Consider the following 13,284-nt stretch of genomic DNA (forward strand, 5'->3'; position numbering starts at 1 on the left):
GCCTTATATGAAATTAATGTGGAGGGCAGCACGGTGGCGCAGTGGTAGCACTGCAGTCTCACGGCGCCGAGGTCCCAGGTTCGATCCCGGCTCTGGGTCACTGTCCGTGTGGAGTTTGCACATTCTCCCCGTGTTTGCGTGGGTTTCGCCCCCACAACCCAAAAAGATGTGGATTGAACACGCTAAATTGACCCTTAATTAGAAAAAATGGATTGGGTAGTCTAAATTTATTTATTTTTTTAAATAAAAAATAATGAAATTATTGTGGAACGGTGAATCCCACCCGTGCTATCCACAAACCTGTCATCCTCATGGAAACACCGTTGTGCATCCAGCTGACACAAGCTCCAAAACCAAGTTGGTCAAACCGGTGGCACTTCCTAGACATTTCAACTTCATCGTTCTACGTTTAAAATCCACTGTGTAACGTAATTTCTCCATTAACCAGTCTTACTTCCTCCAAGTAAAAGGTGTGGCTCATAGTACTGCATGGCCCCTTTTATGTCTATTTTTTGTGGGGTGTATGTGGAACAATTTTTGCTTCAGTTCTGCTCCTCAAATCTTTTCCTCGGTGTGGTGATGACTGCATTTCCCGCTCACCCAAAACTAGAAAATTTGCTTCAATTTCCACCTCTCTCTCTCTCATATACAGATAGTCTATCTCTGATACTTCCCTGCTGTTACTTGACTTCTGCCTCTATTACTGGACATAGGCTGTTTACTAATATTCATTATAACTCGCCGACTCCCACAGCTACCTCAAGTTTTCCTCCTTACACCCTGCTTCCGGCAAGCTTCTATTCCCCCAGCTTCTCCATCTCATCTGCACAGATGCTGCTACCTTTCACAATTGGGGCGACACGATGGCACAGTGGTTAGCACTTCTGCATCTCAGCGCCTGGGATCCAGGTTCAATTCTGGCCTTGAGTCACTGTCTGCTTGGAGTTGGTACATTCTCCCCGTGACTGCGTGGTTTCCTCTGGGTGCCCTGGTTTCCTCCCACAGTCCAAAGAAGTGCGGGCTTAGGTACATTGGTCATTCTAAATTGCCTATTTGTGTCCAGAGATGTGTAGGTTAGGTAATGGGGTCACAGGATAGGGCAGGGTGGACTGGCGAATAAGGCATGGGTAGAATGCTCATTTGAAGGGCGGTGCAGACTCGATGGGCCGATTGGCTCCTTCTGCACGGTAGGGATTCTATCTTACTTTTTCCTCAATCCAGGATTCCCTTCCACCTATGGTTGACAGGACCCTTAACTTTGTCTGACCCACTCCCCGCACCTGCCATTGCACCCCCCACTACGAACCACAGTAGGATTCTCTTGTCTTCATATTCTACCTCCAGCCTCAACATTCAAAGGACCATCTTCCGCCATTTCCACCACTAGTATAATGACACCACGAAACACATTTTCCCATCCCCTGTCAACATTCCGAAGGGACCACTCCCTCTGCAAGAGCCTGGTGCACTCCTCTGATCACTCCCATCACCATATTCCCTTCTCATGGCACCTTTCCATGCAATCGCAGAAGATGAAACAACTTCTTTATCATCTCCTCTCTCTTCAAAGTCCACATCCCTAAACACTCCCTCCAAGTCACGTGTGCTTCCTTCAATTTAGTACCCTGCATTCCCTGCTCCCAATGCGGTCTCCCCTACATGGAGACTACCAAATGGTGATTGGATGATCACTTTGAGAAACATTCTGCTTAATCCATAAGCATGATTTTGACCTTCTGGTGGATTGTCATTCATACCATCTCGTGTTCACATTTCTGACCTGTGTTCCAGTGATGCCCAAAGCAAGTGTGAGGAACAGCACCTCAACTACCAAACCTTTTGGACTTACTTAAGACCAAGAACCCTGCCCTCCTTTTCTTCGGCAAGGTGTCAATCTGTACCTTGTTTTCACGTATTTGCTTTCACATATTGCTGTTCTTTATTCTACCACCAAGTCATAGGCTAGACCAATATTTTTTTTACTACAACAATTACCACTTACTTTACCTTTTGTTCCATGATCTTTGTAATTTAATCTCTTCAGCATTCCAATTTATCCCTGACCTTCCTTTTTGTTCTATCTTACCCACTCCCTTTATTCAACAGCACAAACCCCATCACACTTCCATCTCTCTTGAGTTCCAAAGAAGAGTCCTATTGGAAACAAAACATTAACTCAGTTCCTCTCCACAGATATCACCAGACCAGTGTTTTTCTAGCACCTTCTGTTTTTATTTTAGATTTCCAGCATGTGCAGTACATTGCTTTTATTTAACTAAATTGAACCTCCATGTCGAGTCAGAGAGCTAACACTGATTTAGGAGCTTAGCCAATCATAGGCATGACTGTCTCTCTACAAACACTCCAGAAAGCATAAGCAATCCATTTATATGGATTATTCACACTGAAAAATCATCATCAAATGCATCCTAGTAGTCCGTAGAACTATATGTTTGAAAAAATGGTTTGAGACTTTCAACTTTTAAATGTAGAGGGACAGAGATCAATTAAGTCTCTCTTTTTAATATTTACAATATGCTGAATAATGGCCACATAATCACAGAAACTGGTATGATGGTGGCTCTGGACAAAAGTATGCTTTAAAAAAAAAGATTTTCACAGGATGTGGATGTTGCTGGTTAAGCCAGCATTTGCTGTTCTTCCTAATTGCCCTCGAGAAGGTGATGGAAAGCTGCCTTCTTGGAACAACTGCAGTCCCATAGTGCTGCGAGGAAGAGAATTCCAGGGTTTTGACCCAATAACAGTGAAGGAATGGTAATCCATCCCCAAGTCAGGGTGCCGTGTGGCTTGCAGGGGAACTTGCAGGTGATGGCGTACCCAGGTATCCCCTGCCCTTGTCCTTCTAGGTGGTAGAAGTCACAGATTTAGAAGCTGCTGTCGAAGGCGCCTTGGTGAGTTTCTGTGGTGCATCTTGGCGATAATATATACTGCTACCACGCTCCCAGAATGAAACCCACATTAGACAATGGCGGCAGGGGAGATAATGCATCTATCATAGACCCTGTTTACTTCCCATGCTACCTTTCCATTTGGATGTTAGCCTTGTGCATGGAGAATCAACATGCTCTCATATGACGGATAACAACTTTTTCCAAGTATAGAGAATGAATTATTAATGAGAATGGGGGAAAAGGTTTTGTGACTTTTTTCTCTTTTTTAAATAAATTTAAAATAGGCAATTCTTTTTTTCCAATTATGGGGTAATTTAGCGTGGCTAATCTACCTACCCAGCACATCTTTTTGGGTTATGGGAATGAGACCACACAGACACAGGGAGGTCCACACAGAGAGTGACCAGGACCGTGTTCGAACCCGGTTCCTTGGCACCATCAGGCAGCAGTGCTAGCCACTGCACTGCCCTGGTTTTGTGTCCGTTTTGGTATACTTACTGCTGCTACAGCCATCGCTTATCCAGTCAGGGATTGACACTGTTGATGCCCCATCTTCCTGCAAGGCTGTCAGTGATGGTACATCTACTTTTGCATCACTTTGTACCTATGAAGAAAAACACAAACTATGAAGAATATATCTCTTCAATCTTAAAAACTGTGACATTCCATTCATCCTAAATTAACAAGTTTTTAAAACAATTTCAGATAATTACTGAAGCAGTGAGCAGGAGAAGAACCAGCATCACAACATATACTTGACTCACAGTAGATACAAATCACTCTCAGAATCATAAAAGTACCAGCCGCTCACAACTGGACTGGTGCTAGAACCCCAAAATGTGGTGATTTAGTCTTATCTAATTTTCCTGCTCAACCCTGTAATACTTTAATATCTCTGTTCAGTTTCACCGTGAGGCGCACTTCTGAACAAGCAAGGTACTAGATATGGAAGGGTTAACGATAAATTTGAATCAAAATTCTTAGCTAATTTCCATTACTTTTCCAAGCTGACCAGGATACGCTCAAAATAAATTGCCTGTACATATAGCAAAGGAACAAATTAAAAACAGAAGTTGAAATTAAGACCAACAGCAGGCAACCCAATGAAAACCAAGGTTTAACGAGGAAACTTGAAATGCTGGCCAGCATCCTAAGAGTGCACATGGAGCATAATGATGTGGCTGTTTCAATCATCATGTTCAGGTGGAAAAAACAGTGAATCAGAACACAAGTTTTAAAACTGAATTTTGCTCTCTCTCACCTTCTCTGCATCAGAGGATTTTGAGAGGGAATGTGCATAATCAAATGTGCTTGGAGAATGCCCATACAGTTTCTCTTTTGCAGAGTTGATGCTCTGGCCCTCTTCATCGGTGTCTTTCCCAAGTCCAAGTGATCTGCTATGCATTGTCTCCATGTCCGTGCTGTGCACACCACTGATTTCTGAAACCCTGCTCAAGTGCAGTCCATTCATCCATTCCAGACTTTCCTCATATTTTCTCATCATCTCTGGAGAACTCAACAAGCTTTCATTAATAGCATGATTGTAGACAAATGGCTGATGCCCATCTTGCTCAACAGTCTGTGAGATTTCCTTGTAACTAACTTGTGGTCCATCTGCTTCCAAAGTGGACAGTCGCAGCAATTCATGTCCTTGCCTATGACATTTTTCACTCAAGTTTTCGACTTCTTTTGCCCGATTTGCTAATTCCTCCTCTTGCTGCAATAAGACTTCTTGCAGTTGGTTGACCTGCGCTTTCAGGTTACGGGTGTGGGTCTCGAGGTCGGCAATGGTGTGGTCTTTTTCCTTTAAAAAAATGTGCACAAGGCACCCAATTAGATTCAGCTATTTAGAGAATTAGGAAAAGTTTTTCAAGAATTCAAAACTGCTCAAAACAAACTGTAGCATCTTTATACTACAGACACTCGACATTTCCAATTAATCATCTAAATGTTCTCATAGTATACACTTCAGGTGTATTTCATAGTAAATTTTACACTTAAACAAAAAACGTTGGTAGAAATTTGAAATACAAACAAAATGCCAAAATATATAGCATCTGTGAAAATTGGAAGTAATATTTTAGGTGTAGCTACTTGCTCAGAGTTAATCATTTTAAAATTTAGACTTTAGAGATGCAGTTATCAAGCGATGAAATATTCTGCGAGCAGTGCCCTGTGAAATTAGCTGATTGTCCAAATTCAGCTGGTATTTGGGCCAGTAAATGAAGCATGTCCCTAACTGTTATAAATTCAAAACAGAGAAACTGGTTACAGGTCCTGATCAACGGCACACACAGGTAAGTCAGTTACAGAACTGTACCAAAATTACACGTGGATAAAATTGTTAATTACCTACCTTTGCTTTATTCCCCGAATGTCATTTACTGTTTATAAACAATCCCCATCCATTTGATTTTTTTTGGGGGGGTCTTGGGAAATGAAAGCATACAATCTAAGATTTCCCACTTCATTTTTTTTTATCCATTCATGGGTCGTGGGCATCGATGGCTGTGCCAGCATTTATTGCCCATCCCTAATTGCCCTTGAGGGGCAGTTAAGAGTCAACCATACTGCTGTAGGTCTGGAGTCACAAAGAGACCAGACCGGGTAAGGATGGCAGATTTCCTTCCCTAAAGGATATTAATAAACCAGATGGGTTTTTACGACAACCGACAATATTTTCATGGTCATCACTCGACTTTTAATACCAGATTTTTATTAAATTAAAATTTCACCATCTGCAGTGGCGGGATTTGTACCCGAAATCGCAGGGTACTCTGGGTCTCTGGATTACTAGTCCAGTGACAGTATCAATTCCAGTTCCGCACTTAGGATGCACATTTCAACTTGAAATTGTCTTACAGAAAACTATGGCCAGAAATATTTTGGTAATGTACAATGCACTGTGCTTCTTTCACCGTCCAAGGTTGGACACGTAACAAGTGATCATTAGATTGCTAATGTAGTCCATATCTTTACTGGAGACAAGATGGACCTGAAAATCTATCGGCCATGAGCTAGGCTTCAGCAATAGGAAAGATTCTAAAGGGAGTCATGAAGAAAGAAATCTATGATTACTTGGACGTTATGACTTAAAGTGGTGGACCCCAAAAAGCTTCTGGCATTAGTGGTAATACCTTTATGAGAAATAGATGGAAGGACATAGGCAAAACACTTATATCGATGGATTTCAATCTATTTGGAAACAGTGGTGTTTCACAGTTTCAGTACTGGACCTGTGGCTCATCACGTTTTTTTATTAACGTCTGAATATAGGTTTTCGGGAACATAATCTTCAAACACGGAGATTTGTGCAAGGATCAATGCTATAGACAAAGTTCAACTGTTTCCGGTGAATTTAGCTGCATGAAGATTGACTTGTATTTAAAAAAATTATTCATAATGTGTAATCACATATTACACCTGTGGCAGAGTGAATTTAATAAAAATCTGGAAAAAGAATAAAAATATTTTTAAAAAAACAGATATTCATACACCCTTTAAGAAAAAGCACAAGAGAAGGTGGACAGCAGGCATTCTAGTACATTGACCTCTAAAGGTTCATGAACAACGACTCAAAGTGATACAGGGGCGGCATGGTGGCACAATGGTTTGCATTGCTGGCTCACAGTGCCAGGGACCCGGGTTGCATTCTAGCCTTGGGTGACTGTGTGGAGTTTGCACTTCCTCCTGTGTCTGTGTGGGTTTCTTCGGGTGCAATGGTTTTCTCCCACAGTCCAATGATGTGCAAGTTAGGTGGATAGGCCATGCTAAATTACTCCTTAAGTGTCCAAAAGGTTACTGGGTTATGGGAATAGGGTGGGGGTCTGACCCACATTAAGATATATTACAGAGCGCTATGATTAAGCAACTTCTTATTTGTGCTGTGACATAATTGGTTGTTGTTACCTCTTTATAGTTGTTTTAATTGGCAATTGTTCGGATTCTTTTCCCTTACTATTTTGATGTTTAGCTAGCGGCTTCCCGTTTCTGAGTCCATGCTGTATTTTTAACTTCATTATTTTTATATATTAAAGAAGATTAACCTTCACAATGCGTTCAGATTACCTTTTTATGGTCAAGTTCCATGTGCACACTATTTTGGCCCTGTACAAGACAATTATTAGACCTTAGTTGGAATACTGTGTCCAGTTTTAGTCTCCTCACAAGGCAAGTTGAATGAGTTTCAACGAGAAGCAGTACAGCTTCAATACAAATTCACAGTTAAAATATTTTGGTTATCAAGATAGGCAATAATAGCTAGTACGCCATGCTTTAGAGAAAGAGACTTAGGGAGTAGTCTGATTGAGGTTTCTAGATAGTCATTATTCAAATTATAACTGTTCAGTATGATGAATGCAGCATTTTGTTCTAAAATTGTACTATGTATTGTTGTTGCAGTAACGTTATTAAGGACCTAGGTAAGGGTATCCAGACTGTGTGTCTGCTAAAGCTGCAATTAAGAGGTCATAAAAGTTGACACCATGATTAATTTTAACCATTGCTTGTTTACAGACAGATGCCTAGTGCAACATTGTTATGATTGCTGGCGATTCCCTGGAGTGTAGATAATTTATGGGGACTGATGTTCATCTTAGTTAAGCAGGTCAAGGAACATAGTGGGGTACAGATGATGTAAATCATGGGAGGAGCCAGGTCTGCAGCAAGCAGTTTTGGCAGTAGGATTTTTTAGTCTGACAAAGACAGAAGGATTTGCAAGCTGTTCCTGAAAGGTTCTCTCTTGATCTCTCTCCAAGTAGTCTTTCTTAGGAATCTCTACAACAGACTACAGCAAGTAACTTTATGTGTTTGCTAACTTTATTTTTAAGTGTCTTTGGATCTGTAATGGTCTTTGCTTAATCGGAAATAGAGAAGATATAAGTTAGTACTTAAAGAGTTTCCCTTCTTTTTTTTTAAAGAAATGTTCAACTGTTAATTGTAGAGCTATTTTTCTGTGATGTTAATGTGGCTAATGCTATGTTAATAATAGTTTGTTCTAATATAAAAGATCCCTATTTGTCAATGGAATCACTACTGGAGCTAAGTATCCTTTCCTCACAGTTCTACAAAGTGAAAAATTGTTAGGGTTTCTCACCTGATTTGCTATTAAAAATTGGTGTCTGGTACACCAGACCAACAACAAGACTTGGACAATATCCAGGCTTGGGCTGACATGTTGCATTCACGTCAGGCAATGATCACCTCCTACAAGAGAAAAGCTAACCACCGTCCCTTGACATTCAATGGCATTACTACTGCTGAATCCCCCACAATCAACATCCTGGGGATTTCCATTGATCAGAAACTAAACTAGACTAGCCATATTAGTCTAGCCATATTGTTGGAGAGGACAGCGTGAAGCAGACTGATAAGCTTGAGGAGATACTTGTCAGGAAGGAAGATGTGTTGCGCGTTTTGAAAAACTTGAGGATAGACAAGTCCCCCGGGCCTGACGGGATATATCCAAGGATTCTATGGGAAGCAAGAAATGAAATTGCAGAGCCGTTGGCAATGATCTTTTCGTCCTCGCTGTCAACAGGGGTGGTACCAGAGGATTGGAGAGTGGCGAATATCGTGCCCCTGTTCAAAAAAGGGAATAGGGATAACCCTGGGAATTACAGGCCAGTTAGTCTTACTTCGGTGGTAGGCAAAGTAATGGAAAGGGTACTGAGGGATAGGATTTCTGAGCATCTGGAAAGGCATTGCTTGATTAGGGATAGTCAGCACGGATTTGTGAGGGGTAGGTCTTGCCTTACAAGTCTTATTGACTTCTTTGAGGAGGTGACCAAGCATGTGGATGAAGGTAAAGCAGTGGATGTAGTGTACATGGATTTTAGTAAGGCATTTGATAAGGTTCCCCATGGTAGGCTTATGCAGAAAGTAAGGAGGCATGGGATAGTGGGAAATTTGGCCAGTTGGATAACAAACTGGCTAACCGATAGAAGACAGAGAGTGGTGGTGGATGGCAAATATTCAGCCTGGAGCCCAGTTATCAGTGGCATACCGCAGGGATCAGTTCTGGGTCCTCTGCTGTTTGTGATTTTCATTAACGATTTGGATGAGGGAGTTGAAGGGTGAGTCAGTAAATTTGCAGATGATACGAAGATAGGTGGAGTTGTGGATAGTGAGGAGGGCTGTTGTCGGCTTCAAAGAGACATAGATAGAATGCAGAGCTGGGCTGAGAAGTGGCAGATGGAGTTTAACCCTGACAAGTGTGAGGTTGTCCATTTTGGAAGGACAAATATGAATGCGGAATACAGGGTTAATGGTAGGGTTCTTGGCAATGTGGAGGAGCAGAGAGATCTTGGGGTCTATGTTCATAGATCTTTGAAAGTTGCCACTCAAGTGGATAGAGCTGTGAAGAAGGCCTATGGTGTGCTAGCGTTCATTAGCAGAGGGATTGAATTTAAGAGCCGTGAAGTGATGATGCAGCTGTACAAAACCTTGGTCAAGCCACATTTGGAGTACTGTGTGCAGTTCTGGTCACCTCATTTTAGGAAGGATGTGGAAGCTTTGGAAAAGGTGCAAAGGAGATTTACCAGGATGTTGCCTGGAATGGAGAGTAGGTCATACGAGGAAAGGTTGAGGGTGCTAGGCCTTTTCTCATTAGAACGGAGAAAGATGAGGGGCGACTTGATAGAGGTTTATAAGCTGATCAGGGGAATAGATAGAGTAGACAGTCAGAGACTTTTTCCCCGGGTGGAACACACCATTACAAGGGGACATAAATTTAAGATAAATGGTGGAAGATATAGAGCGGATGTCAGAGGTAGGTTCTTTACCCAGAGAGTAGTGGGGGCATGGAATGCACTGCCTGTGGAAGTAGTTGAATCGGAAAAGTTAGGGACCTTCAAGCGGCTATTGGATAGGTACTTCGATTAGGGTAGAATAATGGAGTGTAGGTTAACTTCTTAAGGGCAGCACGGTAGCATTGTGGATAGCACAATTGCTTCACAGCTCCAGGGTCCCAAGTTCGATTTCGACTTGGGTCACTGTCTGTGTGGAGTCTGCACATCCTCCCCGTGACTGCGTGGGTTTCCTCCGGGTACTCCGGTTTCCTCCCACAGTCCAAAGATGTGCAGGTTGGGTGGATTGGCCATGAAAAATTGTCCAACATTCTATGATTAACCTAGGACAAAAGTTCGGCGCAACATCGTGGGCCGAAGGGCCTGTTCTGTGCTGTATTTCTCAAAAAAAAAAATATTAATACTGTGGCTACCAGGGAAGGTCAAAGGCTAGGAATCCTACAGCGAGTAATTCACCTCCTGACCTCCCAAAGCTTGTCCACCATCTACACGGCACAAATCAAGAGTGTAATAGGGTACACTCCACTTGCTTGGATGAGTGAAGCTCCAACCACACTCAAGACGTTCACCACCATCCAGGACAAAGCTCCCCCTTCCACAAACATTCAAACCCTCCACCACCGATGAACAGTGGCAGCCGCGTGTACCATCTACAAGATGCACTGCAGTAACACACCAAGATTCCTTCGACCAAACCCACGACCACTACCATCTAGAAGGATAACAGCAGATACCTGGGAGCTCCACCACCTGGAGGTTCCCCTCCAAGTCACTCACCGCCCTGACTTGGAAACATATAATTGCCATTCCTTCACTGTCACTGTGGCAACATCCTGGAACTTCCTCCCTAACAGCACAGTGGGTGTACCTCCACATCAAGGATTGCAGCAATTCAAGAAGGCCACCACCTTCTGAAGGGCAACTAGGGATGTGCAATAAATGCTGGCCTAACCAGCGACTCCCACATTCCTTAAATGAATGTTTAACAAATCAGAAGATGAATTTAATTATCAATTGGGTGGCTCACGCCATAGATGTCAATTTCTTCAAGGTAAAGCTAGACTTGTTTCTGCCTGGGGCAGAAATGATCTCTTATAAAAGATGGGCACTGCAGGGAATGGTCTCCTGAACTAGCTTAGATGGCTGGTGGGATTGGAGAGGAATATTTTAGATTCTTCGTTCCCTACATCTCACAACTGGAAATTTTCTGTGCTTTTGAATTCTGTCCTTCACTTCTCCAAGGATATTGCATTATTTCTGGAGCATGTAGAAGTTATGTGCAAACACTGGATGAATATTGTCTTTTCCTGTCATTGTTTGTATGTTCATAAATAGAGAGTCAAAACTAACAGGTGGTACACGTGTGCAAGCGAGTGAATGGAGCAGAGTGAATAAAACTTTGAGATCTAATTAAAAATAGATGCAGTTTAGCTTCAGGAATTTAAATTCGCACATTTTCCCCCTAGACTTCACAAAAACAAATTGCTTTAAACAAAATTCAGCTGGATGAGCCCAATTTCCTTAACTATTACATTTACCTGTTCTGCCTCCAGCAGTTTTTCAATCCGCTCTGTGCTGGAGTTCAGCTCCTCTTTAACTTTAGAAAGCTCAGCCTGCAGTCCCTTATGTTCTGTACTTAGCTGCGTGACAAATATCTCCTTTTGTTGTAAGGTAGCATCCATCTCTTTCAGTTTCTCCTGCGTCTGGAACTGAAACAGACAATTCCCATCAGATAGTCTATGTGCAGAACAGCATTTTAGCTTCATTACATTCAATTGGATTATTATCTTCATACAGAACAGTATCAATGGATCCTCACTAATTTAACAGGAACTCCAATTTATTGAACTTTTGACAAAAGTAAAACTTCATGTCCCAAAACAGAAGGGTTGGACCACTGGGTGATGTGAAGCTAGTAGCTACACCATAAGCCCAAGATCAAATATTTGATCACTGAGCTGAGTTAATGAGATGGTAACAGTTGACCAGAGTGCCCTGGTTACAGGATGAGAAGCAGAGGAAGAGGAGAAATGACTAATAAATTTGCTCTTTTCTGCTACTTGAATGACGTGTGCGTATGATCCTTAGCAAAGACAGGAATAGGATCAGCTGTGATAGAGTGCAGCCAAATATCCTATTGATGCTTAAGGTCTAGCTTACACAAAGAAGGAGGATTAAGGTCATCCTCAGCCTTGAAATGATCTTCAACATATAGTAGAAGCATACGGCAGCAATTTGGGATTTAGAAAACCTCATGATGAGAATCTAGAGAAATACTGTCTTGCCTAGAATCAAACAGCTACAAAGTCCAAATAAACTAAACCAAAATGCCCAAGTGGCATTGACTAAGGCACCGGAAATGACAACAGCACACCCAGCCATGTAGACCCTGAAAACTCTTCCTTACTAACGTATGGAGGCTTGTACCAAAATTGGGAGAGCTGTAGCCAAGAAACAGTCTGACACTTCACAGATTCATACCCTGCAGATAATGTCCCAGATATCATTAGCACCATTCCTTGATAAGTCCTATCCCACTGACTGGATGGACCCGCCCAGAAATGGGGCAGCGCAGTGGTATACAGTCGGGAGGAAGTTGCCCTGGGAGTAATCAACATTGACTCTGGGCTCCTTGAAGTCTCATGACATCAGGTCAAACCAAGGAAAACTGGTGATCGAATACAGTACCTGCTCAGCTGATGAATTAGTGCGCCATGTTGAACATCACTCTGACGGAATACAGAGTGGCAAGGGCACAGAATGTATTCTGGGTGAGACACGTCAATGTCCATCACCAAGAGGACCTTGGCAGCACCACTACCGACTCAACCGGCCAAGTCCTAAAGGGCAGCACGATAGCATTGTGGATGGCACAATTGCTTCACAGCTCCAGGGTCCCAGGTTCGATTCCGGCTTGGGTCACTGTCTGTGCAGAGTCTGCACATCCTCCCCGTGTGCGTGTGGGTTTCCTCCGGGTGCTCCGGTTTCCTCCCACAGTCCAAAGATGTGCAGGTTAGGTGGATTGGCCATGATAAATTGCCCTTAGTGTCCAAAATTGCCCTTAGTGTTGGGTGGGGTTACTGGGTTATGGGGATAGGGTGGAGGTGTTGACCTTGGGTAGGGTGCTCTTTCCAAGAGCTGGTGTAGACCCGATGGGCCGGGTGGCCTCCTTCTGTACTGTAAATTCTATGATATAGCTGCTCGACTGATGTTGACGGAACTAACAAGATGGAAAAGTCCACTTGACCTCATCCTTACCAACACACCTGTCCCAAATGCATATGTACTTGACCATACTAGTAGGAGTGACCACTACACACTCCCTGTGGAGGTAAAGTCCTGTCTTCACATCATGTCGTGTAGCACCACCATCATGCTAAATGGGACAGACTTGAAACAGATCTAGCAACTCAAAACTGGGCATCCATCAGCAGCAGCAGAATTGTACACAAACACAATTTGTAACCTCATGGGCCGGCATATCCCCCACTCTACCATCTCAGCAAAGCCAGGAAATCAACCCTGGTCCAAAGAAAAGTTCAGGAGGGCATGCCAGGAGCAACACC

General features: G+C 42.8%; 1 protein-coding gene across 5 annotated transcripts in view; it reads right to left on the minus strand.

Annotated features, from left to right (window-relative positions):
* pcnt (pericentrin) overlaps positions 1-13,284 on the minus strand; it is a 352,612-nt gene that overhangs the window by 83,906 nt on the left and 255,422 nt on the right. For all 5 annotated transcript variants that reach the window (XM_038786588.1, XM_038786581.1, XM_038786572.1 and 2 more), the window contains 3 exons: positions 11,257-11,427; positions 4,174-4,716; positions 3,411-3,516 (listed from right to left, as the gene is read on the minus strand). In XM_038786588.1, coding sequence (XP_038642516.1) covers positions 3,411-3,516; positions 4,174-4,716; positions 11,257-11,427 — 820 coding nt within the window. The remainder of the gene's footprint in view (positions 1-3,410; positions 3,517-4,173; positions 4,717-11,256; positions 11,428-13,284) is intronic.

The sequence above is a fragment of the Scyliorhinus canicula genome, chromosome 2 (assembly GCF_902713615.1).
Source record: "Scyliorhinus canicula chromosome 2, sScyCan1.1, whole genome shotgun sequence".
NCBI lineage: Eukaryota > Metazoa > Chordata > Chondrichthyes > Carcharhiniformes > Scyliorhinidae > Scyliorhinus > Scyliorhinus canicula.